Here is a 27,724-nt window from a genome sequence, read left to right on the forward strand (position 1 = left end):
TTTCACTATAATTATAAATTTTATTAAATTCAATTGCGACCTTTCTCAAAGAGTCAAATTTAAAGTTCTATTCCAAATATTGTCCCGGAAGACGAAAAGTTCAACTTCGATTCTGAAATTATCTCAATGAAAATGAAATAAGCTATTGATCATTTCTATTTTCCCAAAATAATAAAAAAATTTTCCACTTCAGTTCAGATTTTTCTCAAACAGATGAAAAAATTTAAAATACTGTTCAAAATTTTTCATAGAAGATAAAAAAGTTCAAGTTCTCTTCAGAATTTTACCAAAGAACACAATTCAATTCTAATTTCACCAGAGAAAACAGAAAGCTTCCACTTCAGTTTTAAGTTCACCGAGACATAAAAAATTTAAAGTTCACTTCTAAATTTTTCTGTAGAAGATAGGAAAAGTTGTGCTATGATTATGATTATTTTCCATGGAGATAAAAGGTTTCACTTTAATTCTAAATTTTCTTAAATTCAATTCCGACCTTTCTCAAAGAGTCAAATTTAAAGTTCTATTCCAAATATTTTCCCGGAAGACGAAAAGTTCAACTTCGATTCTGAAATTTTCTCAATGAAAATGAAATAAGCTATAGATCATTTCTGTTTTCCAAAAATAATATAAAAATTTTCCCCTTCAGTTCAGATTTTTCTCAAACAGATGAAAAAATTTAAAATACTGTTCCAAATTTTTCATAGAAGATAGAAAAGTTCAAGTTCTCTTCAGAATTTTACCAAAGAACACAATTCAATTCTAATTTCACCAGAGAAAACAAAAAGCTTCCACTTCAGTTTTAAGTTCACTGAGACATAAAAAATTTAAAGTTCACTTCCAAATTTTTATTTAGAATATAGGACTAGTTATCCTATGATTGTGATTATTTTAAATGAAGATAAAGGGTTACACTTTAATTATAAAATTTATTAAATTCAATTGCGACATTTCTCAAAGAGTCAAATTTAAAGTTCTGTTCCAAATATTTTCCCGGAAGACGAAAAGTTCAACTTCGATTCTGACATTATCTCAATGAAAATGAAATAAGCTATAGATCATTTCTTTTTTCCCAAAATAATAAAAAAATTTCCTCCTTCACTTCAGATTTTTCTCAAACAGATGAAAAAATTTAAAATACTGTTCCAAATTTTCATAGAAGATAGAAAAGTTCATTATCTCTTCTGAATTTTACCAAAGAACACAATTCAATTCTAATTTCACCATAGAAAATAAAAAGCTTCCACATCAGTTTTAAGTTCACAAAGAAATAAAGAAATTTAAAGTTAACTTCTAAATTTTTCTGTAGAAGATAGGAAAAGTTATGCTATGATTATGATTATTTTCTATGGAGATAAAAAGTTTCACTTTAATTCTAAATTTTCTTAAATTCAACTCCGACCTTTCTCAAAGAGTCAAATTTAAAGTTCTGTTCCAAATATTTTCCCAGAAGACGAAAAGTTCAACTTCGATTCTGAATTTTCTCAATTAAAATGAAATAAGCAATTGATCATTTCCATTTTCCTAAATAATATAAAAATTTTCCTCTTCAGTTCAGATTTGTCTCAAACAGATGAAAAAATTTAAAATATTGTTCCAAATTTTTCATAGAAGTTAAAAAAGTTCAAGTTCTCTTCTGAATTTTACTAAAGAACACAATTCAATTCTAATTTCACCAGAGAAAACAAAAATCTTCCACGTCAGTTCTTTATTTCACAAAGACATAAAGAAATTTAAAGTTCAATTCTAAATTTTTCGGTGGAAGATAGGAAAAGTTATCCTAAGAATGTGATTATTTTATAGTGCAGAAAAAATTATTTACTGATTTTATAATTTTCTTAAACGATTAAATGACACGAAATATACAAACGGCTACGCTAATCAAAAATTGTGAGTGTTGAAGGATTCGGAGTGGTGTTCTAACTGAGCATATCTGCCTAGTTATCTACAATACATAGATTACTGTTTGCCTTTAATCAGTATTTTTTACGCAGTGGAAGGATAAACACACAATTCATATCTGTAAAAAGTGAGGATGAATTATTCGACGAACGAATGTGCACATGATAAAATCATTGTCGTATTGAATGCTGACAAGGAAAAATACCTGATCTATGAAACGAGTGCAAGCGGTAACACTATTGGAATTGTATTCATGCGTTGTCATGACAGCGAGAAGTTAGATTTCTTTGGACTACCGAAATCATTCAAAACTGATCAAGGTGGATATGCGAGAGTGAGAGCACCAGAGATGATAGTGCTAAAGGAGAATGCCAACTTAGAAAGAATTGTCGATGATCGAGGACAACTCCTTGCTTACAGTTCTGGTAGCACGATACCTATTGATAGATCCTATTCCCATCGTTCTGGTATTACTATTCAAATGAAAGCAAAGAAGAAAAGAAAGGCCTACTGCTGCACAAGTGTAAGAAATCATATCATTTCTCCCTACCAGAACTGTCATCTATGTAAAAATAATGTGAGAATAGACAGTGAAATCACAGGCAGAATAAAAAGGACATTAGCAGACAATATCATCAATGAATATAAAGATGAATTGATGGAAAGTGAAGCGCAAGTGTACTAATAATGAGTAATAATGTATTTAACGTATTTTTATATTAATATTCTACATCTCATTATTTCATTAAAAATATTTTATGCATTATTTTGTTAAGTGTTCATTATTTTAGGATATGCTAGAACGTCAAACGCTCAGAATATCTATTAAATAGGTCAGAGATGAAAGAAAAAGAATTTTTAGAGATAAAGATACTACTAGCAGGCTCAAAGTTTCATAGAAGATAGAAAAGTTCAAGATCTCTTCTGAATTTTACCAAAGAACACAATTCAATTCTAATTTCACCAGAGAAAACAAAAATCTTCCACTTAAGTTCTTTATTTCAAAAAGACAGGTTAGGTATAGGTTAGGTATAAATAAATATTAATAAATAAATAGAAACATTTCTACATGTTTAAGTTAGGTTAGGTTAACTTGTCATGAGCTATAATTATAAGTTAAACTAACCTTTCCCGACGAGTATAGTTAGGTTAGGTTAGGCTAGATTAAGTTCGGTTAGATTAGGTTAGGTTAGGTTAGGTTAGCCCACATACGCGTCACTTAGGTTAGCTTGGGTTAGGTGAGAGACAGGCAAAAAGTTAGGTTTATGATTAGGTTAGGTTAGGTTAGATTAAGTTAGATTAGGTAAGGTGAAGTTAGGTTATGTTAGGTTAGGTTAATTTAGGTTAGACTAGCTTAGCCTACGTACGCGCGCGCTCGTAGGCTAAGCTAGGATCACCGACAATTACCTAACCGAACCTAATCTAACCTAACTTAATCTAACCTAACCTAACCTAATCATATACCTAACGTTTTGCCTGTCTCTCACCTAACCTAAGCTAACCTAAGTGACGCGTAAGTGGGCTAACCTAACCTAACCTAACCTAATCTAACCTAACTTAATCGAGCCTAACCTAACCTAACTCTACGCGCCGGTAAAGTTTAGTTTAACTTCTAATGCGCGCTAAGTACAAGTTAACCTAACTTAAAAAAGGAGATAAGTTTCTATTTATTTATACCTAAACGCTTGTTTTGGAGGTTAGATTAACGAGTGTGAACTATTATCCTTAATAATAGAAGAAGTCCCTCATTTTATAATTTAGAAATTTGAAGGGTAAATCCATAAGAAAAATGAGTTAAAATTTAATTTAAAATTAGAAGATAAATTTAAATTTTTCATCTTTTTGAGAAAAAACCTGAACTGAAATGAAACCTTTTTATTTTCTTGCAAAAATTAGAAGAGAACTTTGATTGTTCTATGTTTTTGAGAAACTAAGAATTGAAGTGGGAACTTTTCATTTTCATTGGTAAAATTCAGAATTGAGCTAACTTTTTTCACTTCTTTAAGAAAATTCCGAAGAGAACTTGAACTTTTCTTCACTTCGTTGAAAAAATTTTAAATTGAACTAGAAATTTTTATCTTCCGACAGAATATTCACATGTATGGTATTTATCTTCTGTGAAAATATTCACAACTATGGTATTAATTTTTTATCTCCCACCGAAAAATTTAGAATTGAACTTTAAATTTCTTTATGTCAATGTGAAATAAAGAACTGAAGTGGGAGATTCTGTGTTCTCTGGTTAAATTTGAGCTGAATTGTGTTCTTTGGTAAAATTCTGAAGAGAACTTGAACTTTTTTAACTTCTATGAAAAATTTGGAACAGTATTTTGTATTTCTTCATCTCTTTGAGAAAAATCTGAACTGAAGTGGAAAATTTTTATATTTATTTGGGGAAAATAAAAATGATCAAAAACTTATTTCATTTTTAATTGAGAAAATTCAGAATTGAAGTTGAAGTTTTCTTCTCCCGGGAAAATATTTAGAACAGAACTTAAAATCTTTTCATCTCTTTGAGAAAGGTTGGAACTGAATTGAAGATAATTTGTAATTAAAGTTTAACATTTCATGTTCATGGAAAATTAACATACTCAGAGTATCACATTTCCTATCTTTTGTAGAAAAATTTAGAAGTGAACCTTAAATTGCTTTTGTCTCCGTGAACTTAAAACTTACTCGGAAGCTTTTTATTTTATATTTTGAAATTAGAATTGAAATGTTTTATTTAGTAAAATTAAGAAGAGAACTTGTACTTTTTTAACTTCTATGAAAAATTTGGAAGAGTATTTTAAATTTTTTCATCTGTTTGAGAAAAATCTGAACTGAAGTGAAAAATTTTTATATTATTTTGGGAAAATAGAAATGATCAATAACTTATTTCTTTTTCATTGAGAAAATTCAGAAGAGAACTTGAACTTTCCTTGACTTCGTTGAGAAAATTTAAATTGAACTAAAAATTTTTATTTTCCGGGAAAATATTCACAAGTATGGTATTGCTTTTTCTATCTTCCACCTAAAAATTTAGAATTGAACTTTAAATTTCTTTATGTCATTATGAAATAATGAACTTAAGTTGAAAATTTTTATTTTATCTGGTGAAATTAGAATTGAATTGTTTTCTTTAGTAAAATTCAGACTAGAAGTTGAACTTTTCATCTTCTGGGAAAATATTTGGAACAGAACTTTAAGTTTGACTCTTTGAGAAAGGTCGGAATTGAATTTAAGAAAATTTAGAATTAAAGTGAAACTTTTTATCTCCAGGGAAAATATTCACAATCATAGCATAACTTTTACTATCTTCTAAAGAAAAATTTAGAAGTGAACTTAAAATTTCTTTATGTCTTTGTGAAATAAAGAACTTAAGTGGAAGATTTTTGTTTTCTCTGGTGAAATTTTAATTGAATTGTGTTCTTTGGTAAAATTCAGAATATATCTTGAACTTTTCTATCTTCTATGAAACTTTGAGCCTGCTAGTAGTATCTTTATCTCTAAAATTCTTTTTCTTTCATCTCTGACATTTTTAATATATATTCTGAGCGTTTGACGTTCTAGCATATCCTAAAATAATGAACACTAAACAAAATAATGCATAAAATATTTTTAATGAAATAATGAGATGTAGAATATTAATATATAAATACGTTAAATACATTATTACACATTATTAGTACACTTGCGCTTCACTTTCCATCAATTCATCGATGATATTGTCTGCTAATGTCCTTTTTATTCTATCTGTGATTTCACTGTCTATTCTCACATTATTTTTACATAGATGGCAGTTCTGGCAGGTAGAAATGATATAATTTCTGTCACTAGTGCAGCAGTAGGCCTTTCTTTTTTTGTTTGCTTTCATTTGAATAGTAATACCAAACCGATGGGACTAGGATCTATCAATAGGTATCGTACTACCAGAACTGTAAGCAAGGAGTTGTCCTCTATAATAGAAAATTCTTTCTAAGTTGGCATTCTCATTTAGTACTATCATCTCTGGTGCTTTCACCCTCGCATATCCACCTTGAGCAATTTTGAATGATTTCTATAGTCCAACGAAATCTAACTTCTTGTTGTCATGACAACGCATGCATACATTTCCAATAGTGTTACCGTTTGCACTCGTTTCATAGTTCAGGTATTTCTCCTTGTCAGCATTCAATACGACAATGATTTTATCATGTGCACATACGTTCGTCGAATAATTCATCCTCACTTTTTTACAGATATGAATTGTGTGTTTATCCTTCCACTGCGTAAAAAATACTGATTTAATGCATGCAATAAACTAGGTAGTGTCGATAACCTGCCATAGAGTACCAGTGGGAAAGCCACGTCGTGTCCATGAACAAGCACAGAGTACGATTGGTAGAGCCGTAAGCATACTTCATGTCATTTCAGGATTTAAGAAAATTAGAATTAAAGTGAAACTTTTCATCTTCATGGAAAATAATTACATTCATAGTATAACTTTTCCTATCTTCCACCGAAAAATTTAGAATTGAACTTTAAATTTCTTTATGTCTTTGTGAAATAAAGAACTGACGTGGAAGATTTTTGTTTTCTCTGGTGAAATTAGAATTGAAGTGTGTTCTTTAGTAAAATTCAGAAGAGAACTTGAACTTTTCTATCTTCTATGAAAAATTTGGAACAGTATTTTAAATTTTTCCATCTGTTTGAGAAAAATCTGAACTGAAGTGGAAAATTTTTATATTATTTTGGGAAAATGGAATTGATCAATAGCTTATTTCATTTTCATTGAGAAATTTTAGAATCGAAGTTGAACTTTTCGTCTTCTGGGGAAATATTTAGAACAGAACTTTAAATTTGACTCTTTAAAAAAGGTCGGAATTGAATTTAAGAAAATTTAGAATTACAATGAAACTTATTATCTACATGGAAAATATTCACAATCATGGCATAACTTTTTATTTTTTCTACAGAAAAATGTAGAATTGAACTTTAAATTTTTTATGTCTTGGTGAAATTAAAACTGATGTGGAAGCTTTTTATTTTATCTGGTGAAATTAGAATTGAATTGTGTTCTTTAGTAAAATTCAGAAGAGATCTTGAACTTTTCTATATTCTATGAAAATTTGGAACAGTATTTTAAATTTTTTCATCTGTTTGAGAAAAATCTGAAGTGAAGGTGGAAATTTTTATATTATTTTGGTAAAATAGAAATGATCTGTAGCTTATTTCATTTTCATTGATAAAATGTCAGAATCGAAGTTCAACTTTTAGTCTTCATGGGCAATATTTGGAACATAACTTTAAATTTGACTCTTTGAGAAAGGTCGCAATTGAATTTAAGAAAATTTAGAATTATAGTGAAACTTTTTATCTCCATGGAAAATAAACATAATCATATCATAACTTTTCCTATCTTCTAAAGAAAAATTTAGAAGTGAACTTTAAATTTTTTATGTCTCAGTGAACTTAAAACTGAAGTGGAAGCTTTCTGTTTTCTCTGGTGAAATTAGAATTGAATTGTGTTCTTTGATAAAATTCTGAAGAGAACTTGAACTTTTCTATCTTCTATGAAAAATTTGGAACAGTATTTTAAATTTTTTCATCTGTTTGAGAAAAATCTGAACTGAAGTGGAAAATTTTTATATTATTTTGGGAAAATAGAAATGATCAGTAGCTTATTTCATTTTCATTGATAAAATTTCAGAATCGAAGTTGAACTTTTCGTCTTCCGGGACAATATTTGGAATAGAACTTTAAATTTGACTCTTTGAGAAAGGTCGGAATTGAATTTAAGAAAAGTTAGAATTAAAGTGAAACTTTTTATCTCCATGGAAAAAAATCATAATCATATCACAACTTTTCCTATATTCTAAAGAAAAATTTAGAAGTGAACTTTATTTTTGTTATATCTCGGTGAACTCAAAAATGAAGTGGAAACTTTTTATTTTATATGGTGAAATTACAAGTGAAGTGTGTTCTTTGATAAAATTCAGAAGAGATCTTGAACTTTTCTATCTTCTATGAAACATTGAGTCTGCTAGTAGTATCTTTATTTCTAAAAATTTTTTTTCTTTCATCTCTGACCTTATTAATAGATATTCTGAGCGTTTGACGTTCTAGCATACCCTAAAATATGGAATAATTAACAAAATAATACATAAAATGTTTTTACTGAGATAATGTGATGTAGAATATTAATATAAAAATACGTTAAATACAATATTACTCATTATTAGTACACTTGCGCTTCACTTTCCATCAATTCATCTTTATATTCATTGGTGATATTGTCTGCTAATGTCCTTTTTATTCTGCCTGTGATTTCACTGTCTATTCTCACATTATTTTTACATAGATGGCAGTTCTGGCATATTGACAAGATATGATTTATTACATTATTGCAGGAGTATGCTTGTCTTCTCCCTCTATTCTTTCGTATGCTAATACCTGAAAGATGACGATAGGATTTATCAACCGATAATGTGTTACCAGGACTACAAGCATGTAGTTGCCCTTCGTCATCAACTAAAAGTTTTAGACTAGTATTCTCTTTGAGCACTAACATCTCTGGAAACGTCACTCTTGCATATCCGCGGTTTACACGATTGAAATTCTTCGGTACTCCAAAGAAATCTAACTTCTCGCTGTCATGACAACGCATGCATACATTTCCAATAGTGTTACCGCTTGCACTCGTTTCATAGTTCAGGTATTTCTCCTTGTCAGCATTCAATACGACAATGATTTTATCATGTGTACATTCGTTCGTCGAATAATTCATTTTCACTTTTTACAGATATGAATTGCGTGTTTATCCTTCCACTGCGTAAAAAAAACTGATTTAATGCATGCAATAAACTAGGTAGTGTCGATAACCTGCCATAGAGTACCAGTGGGAAAGCCACGTCGTGTCCATGAACAAGCACAGAGTATGAGTGGTAGAGCCGTAAGCATATTTCATGTAATTTTAAGATACGTAAAAAAGTTGAAAAAATACCATGTTAAAAAATTCAAGAAAGTATTTACGAATTGGGGAGGGGACTCTTTGAGGTTGGAAAATGGGTTTAGGAATGACATTATGAAAGGAACTTGTTCAGAAAAGATATAATAAAGCCATAAAAAAGTATTTAAAAAATGGAGAGGGGCCTCTTGGGGGGGCCCGGGGCGGGGGTTGGGGGGACCCGGGGGGCCCGGTTTGCCCTTGGGGAGCCCGGGGGACCTGTGAGGACCCGGGGCGGGCCGGTGAGGGTCTGTGCAGGGCCTCTGGGGGTCGGGGGGGCACTTGTGTGCCGATTGGTTCTTTGGGAGCCGGGGGGACCTTTGCGTACCGGGGCGTCCTGCGTGGGTGTGGTAGAGCACTCTGGGGCCTGGGGGATCCCTGCGAGCCCGGGGAGGGCCGTTGGGGACCGGGGTTGGGCGTTTGGGGTCTGGTGGAAGGTTTGGGACCGGTGAGGGCCTTTGGGGGCGCGGGTAGGGCCTTGTGGGGGGCGGGGGGCCCTTTGGGGGCCGGGGGGCCCTTGGGGGACCAGACGGGGGTCTTTGGGGACTGGGGGAGGGCGTGTGGGGGGTCATGGGTCCTTTGGGTGCCTGGGGACCTTTGAGGACCGGGGCGGGCCTTGGGGGGCGCGGGTCGGGCCTTTTGGGGGGGGGGGGGCCTTGGGGGTGGGGGGGGGACCTTTGGGGACCGGAAGGGGGTCTTTGGGGACTGGTGGAGGGTGTTTGGGGGTTCATGGGTCCTTTGGGAGCCTGGGGACCTTTGTGGACCGGGGAGGGCCTTTGCGGGGCCTGGGGTGGGCGTTTGGCGGTCGGGGGCCCTTGGGGGGGTTTGGGGGGACCCTTGAGGACTGGGGGCTTCCTTTGGGGCTGAGGTAGGGGGATGGGAATCCTTTGGGGTTGGGGTAGGGGGATCGGAACCCTTCGGGGTTGGGTAGGGGGATCGGAACCCTTTGGGGTTGGGGTAGAGCAATCGGGGCCCTTCGGGGTTGGGGTAGAGCTATCGGGGCCCTTTGGGTTGGGGTAGAGGACCTCACAACACTGTTCAAATGGAACTTGTGTATTATAACGACCACACTCAAAACCTCTTCCAAAATCTCTTCAAAAATCATCTCTTAAAATGTCTCTAGCTGTTTCGCCGAAATAATTCCATAAAATAGCTAAAACGGTTTCGCCAAAATTATCCCCAAACGGAATTTCGGCATGTCCCTTTTGTTTGGCATCGCTGCGCTAATTTATTTCAAATTATTTGGAAACCTCTTCGCGCACTAAGATCAAACATCTGCCCGTGAAATCAATTCTCTTTAGAACAACAAATTAATTCCCCTTTCGTGTCAAATCAATTCTCTTTAGAACAATAAATTAATTCCGCTTTCGTGTCAATCAATCAATCATGACATCATGTGTCAGACTTTAAACTGTTTCTCGGAGACTTTTCTCTTTGGAAATGTAAATTCATTAATTAACTTGACGTCATCTGTCAGACATTAATTAACTGTTTCCCGGGACCTCGTAACATCTGGCTTGAACAACAACAAGAAGGGAGTGACAAAGTTCCTGTTTTTACATTCTCACTGACAAAATCCATAAAACCATCAAATAATCAACACACATAACCATCCATAGAACCATCCATAAATGTGACAAACTTCCTGTTTTTTCATTCTCACTGAGAAAGTCCATAAAACCATCCATAAATGTGACAAAATTCCTGTTTTTCAAATTCTCACTGAGAAAGTCCATAAACCCCGTGGTTCTATGCCCATATATGGACTCCCGTCACGATCAATAGGGGCATCTCTACTAATTTCTGTTCGTTTTAAGTTTTGAAGTTGCTCCTTAGTTTCAGTTGAAAAACTTGTTTGTTTTTTTTATTTAATTTCTGATCGTTTTTTAAATAATGCTGGGAAATCCGGAGCCCCCTTCATACCAATTTCCCGTCCCCCCGGTCAACTACCTAAGTGGGAAGATCGGCCCACCTAACCTCCAACCCCCTCCCCTACTACCAGAAAAATCCCCCTTGAAAATGTCTGTATGCTTCCCAATAACCAATACTATATGTAAACATTGGGTAAAGTTCATAACATTTAGCCCTCCCCCCGGGAACTTTGGGGGATTAAGTCATCCTAAAAGACATATTTATTAGATTTTCGACCATGCTGAACAAAATGGCTATCTCAAAATTTTGATCGGGTGACTTTGAGAAAAAAATGAGTGTGGGAGGGGGCCTAGTTGCCCTCCATTTTTTGGTAACTTAAAAAGAGCACTAGAACTTTTAATTTCCGTTCGAATGAGCCCTACCACGATATTCTAGAACCACTGGGTCGATACGATCACCCCTGGGAAAAAACAAATAAACAAAAAATAATTAAACACGCATCCGTGATCTTTCTTCTGGCAAAAAAAATACAAAATTCCACATTTTTTTAGATAGGAGATTGAAACATCTACAGCCGAGTTCTCTGATACGCTGAACCTGATGGTGTGATTTTCATTAAGGTTCTATAGCTTTTAGGGGGTCTTTCCCCCATTTTTCAAAAATCAGCCAAATTTTCTCAGGCGCGTAACTTTTGCTGGGTAGGATTAAACTTGATGAAGTTTATATAAATTTGAAATAAGTATTAAAATTTCATTCTTTAGATGTATCTATTGGCATCATAATCAAGTTTTTTACAGTTTCGGTAACTACGGAGCCGGGTAGCTCCTGACTTACAGTTCGTTACCACAAACTGTTTGATAAAGAAAACAATGAAATGCATAGGTTGTTTTAAAGCCACAAGATTTAGCTTATGGCTTTATCAACAAAATAAATAAAATAATGAAATGCATAGGTTGTTTTAAAGCCATAAGATCTAGCTTATGGCTTTATTAACAAAATAACGAAAACTATGAAATGCATAGGCTGTTTTAAAGCCATAAGATTTAGCTTGGAAAGCAAATCTAGGCTATTGTTGGAAAATATTTCTGACGGGGTTTCAGTGACAAATCTACTTACAAAAACCGGACTGGCAGCTTCCCATCTGCTATAAACATCAATAGAAAGTGATGCCAGTTTCGCTAGCCCTCTCACAAATATTGCCTTTAGGATTTGCCATAACTCAGCTTTATCTAGAGTTTGTGATTAGATTTTACCATTTGCAAAGGAAGTCTAGTATTTGCCAAAGTAACTAATAGCTTTCTTGTTGCTGTAATTCAAAGGATCGGTGCGAACAACATATTTAAAAAGGATGCTCTTAGCAGCTAGTTCTAAATTTATCAGATAAAAATTTTGCTATAAAATTTTTCGAATTCCGCGCTTTATAATTTTCGTTTTCCTCTACTTAGTGATTTTTGACTCAATGATGTTAACTAAAAATTCATCATAGAATATTATTTTCGAACCCTCGAATATTTTCTAAGTTTTCTTGTCATTTTTATAAAAAAAAATGACAAATAAATATTTATTATTTAACTATTGAATGTAAATATAGTTATAGAATATAAATATAGTATAAATACAGTTTTACTATATTTGCTATAAGTTTTTTACTATATTTGCTTGGTCCGTGTTATTTTCTAAAAGTGTTTGGCCTATTTGCTGGTGATGATGCTTGTGAAGTTTGTGATAAGTTTCTGAAAATTCTGAATATGATTTTTGAAAAAGAAATGGTCGACTTTCTTGTTCTTGTTACTACTTGATAAAATTGTTTATACTAAGGGCATCTCTATTAAGAGGTTTAATTAAATGAAGTTAAATATTTTAATTTCTAACTATATAATCTGTGGGTTGGTAAATTCCAAGGACCAACCCAGGTCCTTGGGTCCTTGGTCTTTTCAATAAAAAAAATATGGACGCCCATTGGCTAATATCCTGTCTTTTCGGAGAAATTTCATGAGATTCAAGGCTTTGGATCATTCCTCCGATTGCTTCCTGTTTCAATTTGAAGACCGAGCTTGCTAGACTATTTCCTTTTTTCAGATAGAGCCTTGCTATCGAACCCTGACCTAACACCAGAAGAAGCGTCAATGCTGATTTCAGTAATAGGTATAGCCAATACGGTGGGACGAGTGGGTTGTGGTGCCCTGGCTGACCATCTGAAGGTAATTGTAAGGTTAATATAATTAGTATAATACTAATTCTACAATATATACTATATATATATACATATATATATATATATATATATATATATATATATTTTTTTTTATATATATATATATATATATATATATATATATATATATATATATATATATATATATATATATATATATATATATATATATATATATATATATATATATATATATATATATATATATATATATATATATATATATATATATATATATATATATATATATATATATGTATATATATATATATATAATTTTATAATTTTATTGGGTGTCTTTGCCGGATATTAAAAAATATTAGACCTTCCGACTTCAAATCAATTCCGATTCAAATCTTTTAGAGTCTCCTTTATAAGTTCTATGACCCTTCATTCCAAATAAAATGACTCACTTAAGAAAAAACTTGAATGTTCGTGCCTCTTTAATACAGGCAACGTTAGAGCGTTGCTTCTCTAACGTTGCTTCTCTAATTTTAGTATCGATAGGTTTGTTCGAGATGACCCTTTGGAATCCTCAGATCTATGCCGCATCTTACTCTGCCAAGCGCAAATGAAGACGTTTAATTAAAGTTTACATTTTTCTTGCCATCCAACCAAAAATATCTAGGGAATAGATTAATGAGGCCTTGTTCTCTTTCTCCTCTCAGAGAAACTGTTAACATGAGAAGCAAAATTATTTCTATTGAAAATTAGACGCTTTCTTCTTTCTATAAGTAACATGTTCATTATTTTTTACCCAAAAATATTAAGAAGATTCCCTTGTAAGTTTAATGGTCATGTCTTTTAGTGATTAAAAGTCCTCCATGGACACACTTCAAGAACAAGGGGACTTTAAAAAAAGGGCGGTTTCATCAGAAATATTCAACGGCCGTATCCAAGAGGAGGGGAGAGAGAGTTTAGGGACGGAAAGTTTCCAAGAGGAGGGTGAGGGAGTTTAGGGGGGTTGACCCCCATCCCCGAAATGTTTATCCAACTCTTAAAAACGTAACAAAAAGGAATATAAACACATTTTTGATGCGTTTTTCAAAGTTTTTTGAACCCCCTCCCAAAGAAAAAAACCTTTTATACCACCTCCTTAAAAAAATTCCGAATACAACCATGGCCAAACCTGTTTTGAATAGTCCCAATATTTTATCCTCCATATTTCATATCGACTAAAATCTGCACATTAGCAATTTGATCGTCAAAAACCCTTTTTTGCCCGTCTAATGGCTTCTGTAAATACAAAAGACTTTATTGATAAAGGTTAACAGAATTTACATTGCCAATTAGCCATTACCGGATATTTGTAGAAGAAGCAGGACAGAAAATCTCTCAATGAATAGTAACTCCGTAAGTTACTTTTAAAGTAAATAAAATTCTGTTGGAACATTAAAAAGAGTTTAAAACTTGAAAAAAATGGCAAAAATGAAGTTTTAATATAGATGTAGGCTAAGATATATATATGAAAATTTGTAAAGAAAATTAATGTAAAAGTATACTTAAAACAATTATCGAAATGATTAAATTTTTAGTTTAATTAGAACTCTGGATATTTTAATTTAACTAAATGAAATGAAATCGAGAAAAAAAAAACTAGCAAAACTAAATTCACTCTATTTGGTAAGTCATGCCAAAGGTTTCGTCTATATTTCCGTCCAAGGAGCATTTAGGTTTTATCGTAAACTCTTCTTTCAGAGAAAAACTTTAATTTTTTTTACATTTTTTTTTTAATTAAGGAATTTATCACTTGATGGGAAGAAATAAATACATCAATGTGTAATATAAGAAGCAAAATGTGTCAACCCGCCTCTCTAGTACATACAAAATAATATATATATATATTACTATAATATATATATAATATATATATATATATATTATGCATATATTATATTAAGAGACAACTACATCGTCGCAGACGATGTAGCTGTCCTTAATGACAATCTTGATCAACTTAAGTCCGCACTCGAGACACCCTCCTCCACAGCCTCTTGAGTAGAGCTGCAAATTAATTGAAAGAAAACAAAGATAATTCCCATAGATAAGACCGCCAACGTCACCCTTAATTGTTGAAATTAACCGGCAAGCTGTCAACTTGGTAAAGCAGTTCACATATCTCGGATCAATTATATCCAGAAATAGCACACTTGACGCCAAAATCTCTGCCAGATGAACCAAGGCAAACTCTATATTTAGACGACTCCTGAGGGCAGTCTTCCTCAAACCACAAATTAGTTGCCAAATCAAAGCTCGAATTTACAACACCACAGTCTCAAGCATCATGTTGTATTCTTCTCCTACGTGGCGGATAACTCAGACACAGCTACGAAAAGTGAATGCCGTTTAAACTAGACACCTGCGTTGAATAGAAGGTTTCAAATGGTATGACCAGATCCGCAACGCTGAGATCCTGACGACCTTCAAGCTGGCAAATCTCTCGACGTAAGCAGAAGCCTGTTCCCTGAAGTCGTATGGCCGCCCACTCCGCCTCCCGCCAAGCACTCCTGCAACGATCATCACGGATTTCAACTCCTCGGAAAATGGCTGGTGACGTCCTAGTGGGAGACCGCGCACCAGGTGGGCTGATGTAATAAACCAACGACACCTCAACCGCAATATCAACCCAAACGAGGCCCCATCACTAGGTTGGGATAGGACCACCTGGAGAAGACTGCCGGTAATGTCAGCTAGTTCCCTCTACGCTGGCGACCCTGCTGAGCAAGAGCGTTAAGTCAAGTCAAGCAAGTCAGGTCATCGCTGTTCAATGAATAATCTGTTGCAGCCAAAGATCAGCACCGTTCATTGTCTTAAGTAGACCCTCTTTTAAATTCCCACTTGCTGCTTCTAGAATAAAAGGGGTAACAAGGTGTCTGTTTACGACCTTGGCTTGCTGACTAAAGAAGCACTTCATACGTATTTGAAGCTCTTTATGGCTGGGAACATTCATCATTTCATAATAACCTAATAAAAAATAATCAGGATTCATTCCGTCTTTTAATTCGTTCCAGAAATATGGGTATAGTATCTTGTTAACTAGGTATATGAACTTCAAAGAGCTCAATGTAAACTTTTATCTAACATCACAAAGAAACATTATTTTAAACAAATCACTAATGCCATCACAGCTGTTGAAAGAAAACTCTGATACAAGAAACCATGTGCATCGAAGTATTTAAGCCTGACAGATCTTTTCTTATACACATCATGTGTGTTTTCTGGCCTAAGACTACCTATGGAATTTAATGCAAGCAATTGAACTGGTTGATGATAGTGATGAATTTACTGACTTACCAGTCCAGTTGCTTCAACTGAAGATAAACTGAATTGAAAAGATAGCTTTTTTGGAACAAAAAAATTATGCAGTTCCTTCACTTGCTAGTCTAAAACTACTGATTGCAATAGTTGACCCGTAAATACCCCAGGACAGATTTTCAATCATAGAAATTTAAAGGTAATCTAAGAAATGGAGAAAGGTAATCTATTTTTTACAGGGTCAGATAAACTCTATGAGCCTATTAAATCCCAATCGTATACTTCCTACTTTTTATCCCCAAGAGAGATGATTCTTATTCAATATAAAGAGAAGAAAAGCTTTTAGCCCTTATGTTTACAGAACAGCTAAAAAAAAGAAGCGACGCAATGAAATGCCACAGCTCTTGCTACGTAATTGCTGCGCACAATCAGCTGCCTCATACTTTTTTTTTTGGGGGGGGGGGTATCAATAGCAAAACCTTATCTTGAAACAACTTGGGACCGCCGTTTATTACAGGAGTGGCTTCTATTACTGACAAGAAATCTAGAGTTCTATTTTTAGGGACATTTTATCCTATTTATTCCTGCTAGTTACAACAAACTGAAATTATCCGAGTCATCACTCATAAATTTCTATAATTTTTTTTTTCGAAAAGCTACTCTTGGATGACACCCAGCATACTTATCTCTGTACAAACTAAACCCTCTTGGGTTTCTTTTCTGGAACTGACTGAAATGTCACATTACCTGTGAAAATGGACCATCTATTTAGTAAAAAGAGGAACTATATTGAAGATCCATGAAGAAGACAAAAAGATGCATAAAGGCAGACAAAAAGAGAAGTAACAAGAAAAAATGTTTGAAATATTGACAATCAATCAAAAGCCAATAGGAAATATTCCTATCAGGTTCTTTGACCAGATTATGCGTAACTTTAGAACTCAAATTTGCGAGTAAAAAGAAACTGATATTTAACTAAATTACTTGACTCGACGAAAAATAAGATGGCAGAACGAGTAACTTTTAAGAATGGACTTAAAACAGTAAACCTTGTTACTTAATAATAATGTGTTGGCTAGCTGACTCAGTGAAATGAAGGACTTTAGGGGATCCAGTTTCAGAGGTAGGAATACTGGACGCTGGTACATCCATCCCCAAACACATAAAGAGTCCATATAAAATAAACGGTTAGTATAGAAACTTATTTCAAAGCTTCATTTAACTAATTGATTTATTTGAGGCTTCGTAAAATTATTTACAAGGGCATATAATTGCACGTCAGTCATTACAAAGGAGGGCTGGTGAGTCTTTGTGTGGGTGGGGGAGAGTGTGCTAAGGGAGATCAGGAGTTAAATCTATAACTGTTTGAATATTCATTCAGTTCAAAAGAAAAATGGTACATTCTACATTTTGTAGATAGTGACTTTAGGCTCTCATCCATGTTGAATTCTGTTCCGTAATTTGTATAAATATTGCACTCCCCTTTTGAGGAGTTTATTCTTTTATCTAAAACTACATGAATTTTTCATGCGCTGACATCGATGATGACCAACTTTGGAAAAAAGATATTATGAATATCTATATTTTGTTTTTTTGCGTCATTTTCGTTTTTGTATTATTAGCAGTATCTTAAAATAATCGGTAAATTCATTGATATGTTTTCGTAACACTCAGCTTCTCACTAATATGAAGACTATCGCATGATATTGTACAACAAGTAACGATTTCTCTGGAGTACTTCCATGGTCAGAGTTAGTTGGTTTTCATAGGCCTACAAGAGAGTAAATATTTGCTTCTTTTTATGCCTGAAGCTCTAAGGCAAGCGAGTATATTTTGTTATAAAGATGGTACGTAATTGGCAAGTATATTATATTGTTTCTATCTTTTTTATACCTTCTAATCCATAATATTTTAATCTGTAATCTAATCTATAATCTTTTAATCTAAACCTATAATCTTTTTTCAGCTGCATTTGCTTCTTTACGTTCGATCCTTTTAATGGAGCTACTTGGGTTAGAAAAACTGACAAATGCTTTTGGTCTTCTGCTGTTATTCTCAGGCATAGCGGCTACAGCTGGAGGACCTATAGCAGGTGAGTTAAATAATTTTTTATTAAGACAGTATATTGGATGAAGAATAAAATTGAATAATAATAAGTAAAATTAAATTGAATAAAATTGAATGAAAGTAAATTGATAAAAGATAATAATCTAATGAAAGATTTAAACAAAATTAACGTTATTTACCATCTACCGTCACTCTTCGGTACTAAATTTGTATAACAGCAAAGAGAAAATGAAATAATTAAATATAAACCACTGGTAAATGATGAGATTTTACCAACTTTTAATTATTTTTTAATTAAAGATGAAATTATGTTTTATCTGTAACATTTTGGAGAAATAAGGTTATCACTCGTAAATCTAACAGCGAATGATCTGTAAAGTACCAAATACATTTAAATACCCCCCCCACTTGATCGATCTTAGTGCTTTTCATACCTGAAAACTGCAATTTTTTTAGATTTTTATTTTGGTTGCTTCACAGTTATGAAGGTTTTAGGGCAGTTCCAAATTTCCCTTAGCATTGCCACTTTTAACCGTGAAAAGAAATAAGCAGAGCTATTAAGTTAAACTTGAAAATGCTTTTTCCCTGCATACATCGAAACATTACTAGTCTATTGATTTCCAAAGGTAACTACCCTTTCTAAAGAAAGCTACTTCTTCTTTTGCCGTTTGTTTTCGTATGTTTTTAGCTTTTTTTGCAGAGTTTTCACATGCGTTTCTTTTTTTTTAATTTACCGTAACTGGAAATGAAATTCTTTTTAAGTAGGAATGGACTTCCCAATTTTTCCTAATTTTTAAAGATTAAATGGTTGCGTAAGTTTGATGTAAAATTTCATTTTCACTGTCTTTGGTGTTTTAAGATAGTTCGAAACGGTTAGTGTAAAAAAAGAATCCAATTGCGTGACAGCCCAGTTTGGATATTTTTTCATTTATTTTTCATTTATATTTATATTTTCATTTATATTTTTTTCATTTATATTTTTTTTCCATTTACCATCGATGGGAGAAGAAGAAGAATGAAAAATTGTCCATTTAGCATGCATAGTGATAGCCCTGTGCCATTAGGAAACTTTTGTTGATTGATTAGACCACATTATGAAAGTGAAAATAATTTGCAAGTCTAGAAATGAGCTCACTGATACAGTGAGTTTATTTAGAAGTGAGCTCAGTAAACCCTTAAGTTATTTATAAAAATTCAAGTATACAATTAGATATTATAAAATGAAAATAACCGCATTAATTGCCTACTAAAATACGAAATATTCATGTACCACTATGAATAGACAGTTAAAACAGCTGAATATTAAAATAGTTAGCTTGTATATCTATCAGGAGATAAAAAAGTAAAACGTAGGCATAAAATTAGATAACGTTAAATCAAAAAAAAAATACGTTCAATAACAATAAAGATAAAACATGGGCATAAAATTCAGTACTGCTGAAGCAGCACAGCAATTTGATATATTGCACTTAATAATCTGATATTGCATCAATGAATGCTTCAACGAATAAACGAGTTATTTTTGTAGAGTAAACAATGGAGTAAATAGCCAGTTTGACACTGTTCCATTGAGCTACGATGATATGTGCTTTCGGGTATGACATCAAACTCCTACAACGCAAAAAACTTCTTTTGTTGTTTTGCCACTTATTATATCTTACTATAAATATAATGCACAGGATTTCCTAGTATGAAAGGGAAGACTTGTGTTGGTGTGGTTTTGATATAGCGTTGGAAAGAACGTGTCAACGTAGCTAAGTGACGCGGTGCCTATCTCCTGTGTAAGAAGTCTTGAACTTGAGTCCTGTTCAACATGCGCTTTCAGGCATGACTTCAAACCCCTGCAACGCAATAAACTTCTGTTCTGTGAAAATAATGCTAAAGCTGGTAATTGAACAATCAGACAAAGACAAAATAAGGCAAAGACTGAATTATTATAAATTTATAAATACTGTAAAATAGTATAATAATATAAGACTATAATTTGTAAAATACTATAATTGCTATAATTTATAAATAAATTAATTAATATAAATACTACTGGAACATCAGAAATGAAAACTGTTGAAGTACATGAAATTTTGGAGAACAGGGACTGGATCCCGAAATTTCCGAATTCTCTGCGTATATCCCTGGATAAAATGCACAAAACTTGAAATGCATAATGTCAGAGGCTCTCAAGCTTTTCTGGCCACCTCACCACAAATTTGGTCAACCCTAGATGTGCACCCCCCTTATAAAAAAAATGATTTTGATAGTCAGTCATAATAAAAATAAACTTAATAGTGGTTTATGGATAAAACAACAAACCTCTTATAGATAATGGCTCGTGTTGGTTGTTGCTGCACGTATGTAATGTATGAACATACCGAATTGTACACATTATTCAGGACGCGATTATTATTACGCAAACTCCACATATCTTTTTCTGTCCTGCCAACACAATGTGGATTTTTTTAATTTTCTTGCTTACGACCCACACCTTGAGAACCTCTACATTATGTAAAACGCACGAGCATTTTTAGTTCATAGAAATCAATATTTATCTTGAAAAATTACATTTAGTTTATTCAAGTGCAATAAAGGTAATTATAAACTAAAATTAATAAATGAATTATAAAGAAAATAAAAGTCACTGTGCAAGCTGCCACTGCTTCACTTATCTTGAATTGTGGCTTATCATTTTTAATTTGATCAAATATAACAAAAGTAAAGCCAAATCTTTGTAATTTCTTCGAGAACCCTCTGACCCCCTCCCCCCATCTGAAGTTAAATTCACGACCACACTATATAAAACGGAGAATTGAACTGGAAGTATATTTAAGTAAACAAGATGTACAGGTCTATATTCTTAAGTATATTTTTGCTATTACGGAGTCATATCTTGAAAAATTACATTTAGTGTATTCAAGTGCAATAAAGGTAGTTATAAAATAAAATTAATAAATAAATTATAAACAAAATAAAGGTCACTGTGCAAGCTGTCACTGTTTCACGTATCTTGAATTGTGGCTTATCATTTTTAATTTGATCAAATATAACAAAAGTAAAGCCAAATCTTTGTAATTTCTTCGAGAATCCTCTGCCCCCCCCCTCTGAAGTTAAAATTCACGAATACACTATATAAAATGGAGGATTGAACCGGAACAATATTAAAGTAAACAAGATGTACAGGTCTATATTCTTAAGTTTATTTTTGCTATTACGGAGTCTTTACCTCATACATATATATATTTTTTTAATCATCTATAGAAGATCACTATATAAATATATATATATATATATATATATATATATATATATATATATATATATATATATATATATATATATATATATATATATATATATATATATATATATATATATATATATATATATATATATAAAATATATATATATATATATATATATATATATATATATATATATATATATATATATATATATATATATATATATATATATATATATATATATATATATATATATATATATATATATATATATATATATATATATATATATATATATATATATATATATATATATATATGTATGTATGTATGTATGTATGTATACATTAACGGGTTTTTTAGTTCTCTATGTGGTGCCATTTTATTGTAAAAAACTAAAATTTTAGATGTGCAAAATCGTTTTTTAGTATGAGATTTTGTTCGATTTACACTACATGTTTAGATATAAACTTGATGCCTGGTAATGTTTAAGAAATGGCTATTTTCCCTGGTAATGTTCAGATAATGGCTATTTTCCAGGAGGAGGAAGAAAAGCTGGACGAAAATACTCCCTCTTGGAAAAGCGATTTGAATATTCAGGAGCATGGAAACTTTTTTGAGGATATTTAGAATACTCAGGCTTTTGAAGGGGGTTAGCGCTCTTTTGTGTCTGGTAGTGGTTTCTTTTTTTTTTGTTGTATCAAAGCGTAGTAAAAGCTAGTTGTTTTTTTAGTTTTTATTACTAAAAAAACAGCGAAGATTTAAAAAAATTAAATCAATTGCCTTCTCTGATGTATCTTTGGATATCATATGATTTCGAATTCAAACGGTTTTATGCAGCTAGGCTACCAGAAAAATTGTCTTTTGTACAAAAACACGCCAAAGCATAATAATACCCATAAAATCAATGTTTTTATATAAAAAAAGTTTGCTCTTAGAAGTTTTTTGTTAAAAAAGACAATTTACATAAAATTCGACCAGAATTCTAGAAAAGTCATATGGATTTTTGTTATTCAAACAACAAATTTTGTGGGATAAAAAAAAAACAGAAAAAAAACAACTGTAATCGGGGTTTGGTCTAAAGCAGACATCTTGAAAATTTCTAATTGCTGTTTCATATTTGTTGCTCATGTGCAGTGACCCATTAGCTGAGTTCCATTAGGTAATATTTTTTTTTAACTTATTGGCCAAACAAAGGCTCTCGAAGGGGTCAGATTTTTTGCCAATGGGAGGGGAGGAATGGTGATTGCAAAAATTTGCAAACATGATGATTGCAAACAGATATGGCATAGTTTTTGTGTATTTCATATAATTTTTCTTTACAAAGGTAAAAAGACCTGCGATCCCTCGATGGATTTTGATACAAGTATTCTTTGACCGCCTATTAGGAGAAATATTCTTCCCCATCCATTAAATCTGAATGAATACGTATTCTTTTTGAAATGGAAATACTAACATCCTATCCATTCACGAAAATTTAGCCTTATCTAAACAGGATAATAAATATGTAAATACGCATAGTTACTTCTATTTTTGAACTTGACGATATAATTTGGTCAGAGACAATCTGCAAATTTATTTCGCAAATTTAAGACATAGAATTTTCGAAGTTACTGGTCCGTTCTCCACGCAGCATAAAATTTAAGCAATTATTGTCACTTTTTGTATGAAACAAATCTTTTTAATGAAATACTTATTCTTGTTTTATTATTACAGCCATTAAGATTACTTTTCAGTATATTTCTTATCAGTGTGTGTCTTAATTTGCTCCTGTTGTTTCAGGGTTTCATCATATTTCTTTGCAAGTAAGTAGGGAACTCATGTATATACCGGTGATAATATACCGTCATTTTGTCTTTGAGTTTAATAGAATAAATTTATTTCTTTTATCTATTTGTTTTAATTGTATACTTTCGGATGTTTTGCTTTATGTAATTAAATAGACAAGGTAATATACTTTTTTAGTATCTTCAATACAACATTGAATCATGAATTTTCATCTTTAATCACACTCTTCTCTTGGGTTTTATTTTTAAACCAGAAAGTTGTTGAGATCAAACAAAAAAGAAATAAAACAAAAGTGCTTAGGAATAGCAAGAGAAAATAAACCGTAGATAATGCACTACATGGTAGTACTCCATTAAATAGCCTAATGTCATGTTGTAATCCTAGCCTCAAATTCTCTTCCTTGTGTTAAAATCTGAACAGGTTGGGAAACTACTAGAGCCCTTCAAAGCATTAGTTGTCGTCTCATTAACACAGCATAGGTGTCTATACAGCAATGAGCGTTCCCACCTTCCCCATTAAAGAGTTTTGGGACACAGCATGTCCTGTACGTTTCTTTTCTTGGCTCCTCCTTCTCGCGACGAATTTTTATCAACGGCTGCTATATACGCAATGAATAATCAATACTCCAACGCTAGTTCCCCAGTGGACCACCGTCCGCCGGTGGCACTGTGATTTGTCCCATTTCTGATACGATCATTCATGACTGTATACATATACCTAAGCTGTGTTTCATTAAAATCTGAAGAATTCCATTTTTTTATATTTTTATTGGGTTTACAACAGATAGTGGAATGTGATATATGTTTTAATATCTTTATTTAAAACGAAAAATTGAATATAACCTCCAACGTGGTAATTGTGTGTAGCCCAACATTGGACTGCAATATGATACTTCGATACAATCAATTCATCGTTTTTTTCATTAGCCTTCTGGTAGAGCCGATCTTTTCGAATTTCTCTCCAGCTGATATGCCACACAATGTGGAAAAACATCATCATGGGAATTATAAAATAAACTCCTAAAATAAGCTCAAGGCTGTCAAGTCCTCTCAACCAGGCTGTGGAAGTGGAACGCGTATAGCTGGATAGCCTGAAAAAAATTTCTAACAACCAACATAACTAAAAAGAGTATGAATAATATTTCTACTGAATAAAGTCTTGTAAAAATTAAACACGTTTGTTAAAAGTTGATTTTTAAAATTCTTTACTGTAAGATTCTCAGTAAAAAAAAATACCTTCAATATAAATAAGACAGGCAATGGAACAAAACAGCGCTATATTTTTTTTCAATACAACTTAAGAAGTAAAACAAATCCATTTGATAATTCTCATTTCTTCAGATTATTTTTTGCATTAGCCTACCTTGAAGGCTTGAAAATTCTCCTTGAATATTTGGCATCAGTATTTGGTTTACCATAGATCAAATGCCCTATAGCTATGCCTTTGGGGATGGTCCCCACAGCCCTTGTAGCAAAGGTTGTAAATTATACAATTTGCCCATTGTTTATATGTACGATTTGTTATTGGAAATGAGGCCAATACTTGATCTTGGGTTTCAAAAAAGGCTAAGGGCATTAAGGCATGTTCTTAGGGAATGTTCAGGGGATTGATGAACTACATTAAAACAAACTTTGTGATGCAGATTGTCAAAAGTTTGTATCAGCAATTTCTCAGGAATAGATGAAAAGTATTAATGAAAATTACAAGGCACGTTGAGGGTGAAGTTGAACTAACCAGAAGGGCCCATATGCATACTTCTTAATTCTAAATTCGTGAAACCAGGTGCAATAAAATATTGGATTTGCCGCTAGTCTTTTATTGGTATTTTTAGAATATTAATGAATCTTCTATTGAAAAATTCAACAGAGAAAATTTTGCGTAAACTTCCTCAGGATGATCATTGCAGATCCAAGTATAATGTCGGATGAAGCTGTTCTTCAAGTACTCTGCCCCCGGCATGCCAGCCTTAAGGCAATTGGGCCGAGCTGTGTGATTTCACGTCTGTCTTGTGGGTCGGAAAATTTGAGGCACAATACGAGACAGCCCTAGAGAAGGGGTTTAATTTAAGTACTTGTAGAGAACAAGAAGACCTGCCCTATCAAACCTATTTTGGATGCTTTGAAGTAGTGGCATTGACATTTTTGGAGCAACAGCATGCAGTGAGCATCTATGCTCGGTAATGGGTCTGATGCAAGACTTGTGAAGTGGGATGATCTAGTTTTGCGGTAGAAGGTTTTTGCAGCAAAGGATTATCCCCAGCTTTCTTGTGCAAGATATTCTTGCCCGATCAAGGTGGGTGTTCCAAGAGATATGTGTTGAGAAGTGGATTCCAAGGAGACGAAGCTCGTGACTTTTACTATAGCTTCGATCAAGAAGATGAAAAGGGGTATATGCGTGATAATTTTGAGCGGGGCATCACCAGCTCTTTTGTTTCCGATGCATTGAACCCGACCATTGAAGCATCAGACCACTTTTCAATTTCCTAAAGATCTGTGTGTAGCAGCAGGGAGGCTTTGAGTGGGTCGTCATGTTTTGGGATGACTAAATGTGTTGTGGTATCATCGGCAAGTGATGCAGTGGGCTCGCAAGGTTATCTTCCATGTTATTTATGCAAAGAATGAAAAGCAGAGGTCTCAATATATTACCCTGGGGTAAGTAATTATTCATGCTGAACAGCTTTTTGTTCTTCATTTTAATTTTTGTCACGTTCTGATTTTTGCTGTCATTTTTAATTTGCGCTGCCACTTATTTTCTAACCATATGTTTCTTTGTTCTACCTGTTGCATATTTTTAGCCCTACAATTTTTGTTCTTCACTTACATTTTTGATTCGTTCCGAATTCTTGTTGTCGCATGACTTGTAGCCACATTTTTAGTTTTTCACTTTCGTTTCTGACTCGTTGTAATTTTCGCTGCCACTTATCTTTTAACCACATACATTCTTTGTTCTTTAATTTCGTTTTTGGTTCGTTGTAAATATCGTTTCCGCAAATATTTTAGCTGCGTATTTCTTTGTTCTTGTTTATCCTTACGTCAGACATTTTTTTCAATGCTTTTTGTCTTGGCTACTCAGTTTGGTCTTGTCAAAGTGAATAAACAAGGGTACCTGGTCAGTCACCGGGTCTCCAATAAACACCCTGCAGTTATGTGATTTTAATATCCCACAGAGGGAAATGAGATAATTTCGACGTAGTCAATCTGTTTTCAAGCAATGTAAACTCCAAAGAAATCGTCCCTTGTTGGGTTAAAACTGTCGAGGCTATCTCATCCGTTTTACTTCCTTCCCTAGAATCTTTATCTGAAAATAATATAGGAATATGTAATAGTGCAACCCATTAAATTGACGACAAAACAAAGTGCGAATTGTTGGGAAGGCCCTGGAAACCCAAGAATGCTAAATCGTTAGCACATTCTAGTTTCATGAAAGATGAAAAAGAATAAAAACAATATCTGAAGATTTACCACATGCAAAATTTTCACTGGCATGTCTAATTGCAAACCCATAAAAGGTCTTTTTTATAAATATTATGTTGTTACTTTGTGACTGGAGCTGTCGGAGATCCAATAAACGTGATGCTTTTTGTGGCGGCAACACTGATTGGAAAGCATAAAATTTTAAACTCTAAAAATGCATAGACGTGAGTATTTATTCAGTTAATAAAAATTGAAGGTAGAATCATGATCATCCGTTTTATCTATCATATTCAACCGGCTTAATCTTCTTAGATTTTATCCTTCAACTTGCTTATGAAATAAAACTGATGCTTCAAACGGAAAAATACAATAGGCTAGGCTATAAGTTTCTTAATTTTAAATAGGCTATGATACTTTTTAGTAGGCTGTAGTGTTTTAGCTCCTTATTCTTGAAAAAATACTGAAAAGAATCGACCACAAGTATTATTTTTTAATTTAAGCCCAGGCTTTTAGGCTATACAAAAAGAAGGTAGGCTACTTATCTGTTGTAGCAACCCCACTCAAGAAGTGAAGTTGGGCTAATCCCGTAGAAATATTATTGGTAAAATTCTACTTTAGCTACCCTTGACTATCTTGGAAAGGGGTTAGGTTAGGAAATTGAAACTTTCAATTAATGGGTCTACAGGCTAAAGTATGTCCCAGCAAGGTATTTTGAAGTACCTACCACCACTCCTTCTCCCTCTAGAGGGTCCTGACCTTTGATGACCTTTAAAATTGTGTTATAAAAGTGAAACCTTGCAAAATAGATCTTCTGCTTTAATGAAGTACAACAAAATTGTTTTCAGCTTCACAACTTTGCTCAATCCTAATTTATAAGGTTCTAAAGATATACAAAAACATTTCCTAAATTTTGAAAAAAAAACATTGATATGACTTAAAATTCTTCTTGAATAGGCTAACAGTAATTGGATTTTCAGAACTAAAGCCAGAGAAAAGGAAATAGATTACTGAA

The 27,724-nt window shown here is 33.1% G+C and overlaps 1 protein-coding gene across 2 annotated transcripts in view; it reads left to right on the forward strand.

Annotated features, from left to right (window-relative positions):
- The first annotated feature begins 12,836 nt into the window (after positions 1-12,836).
- Positions 12,837-27,724, forward strand: part of LOC148956866 (uncharacterized) — a 159,013-nt gene continuing 144,125 nt past the window's right edge. For both annotated transcript variants that reach the window (XM_089087625.1, XM_089087617.1), the window contains exons 1-2: positions 12,837-12,939; positions 18,175-18,300. In XM_089087625.1, the coding sequence (XP_088943751.1) occupies positions 18,207-18,300 (94 nt within the window). In that variant the 5' untranslated portion in view covers positions 12,837-12,939; positions 18,175-18,206. The remainder of the gene's footprint in view (positions 12,940-18,174; positions 18,301-27,724) is intronic.

The sequence above is a fragment of the Artemia sp. Qi Xiang Cuo genome, chromosome 1, assembly GCF_049724085.1.
Source record: "Artemia sp. Qi Xiang Cuo chromosome 1, ASM4972408v1, whole genome shotgun sequence".
Classification (NCBI taxonomy): domain Eukaryota; kingdom Metazoa; phylum Arthropoda; class Branchiopoda; order Anostraca; family Artemiidae; genus Artemia; species Artemia sp. Qi Xiang Cuo.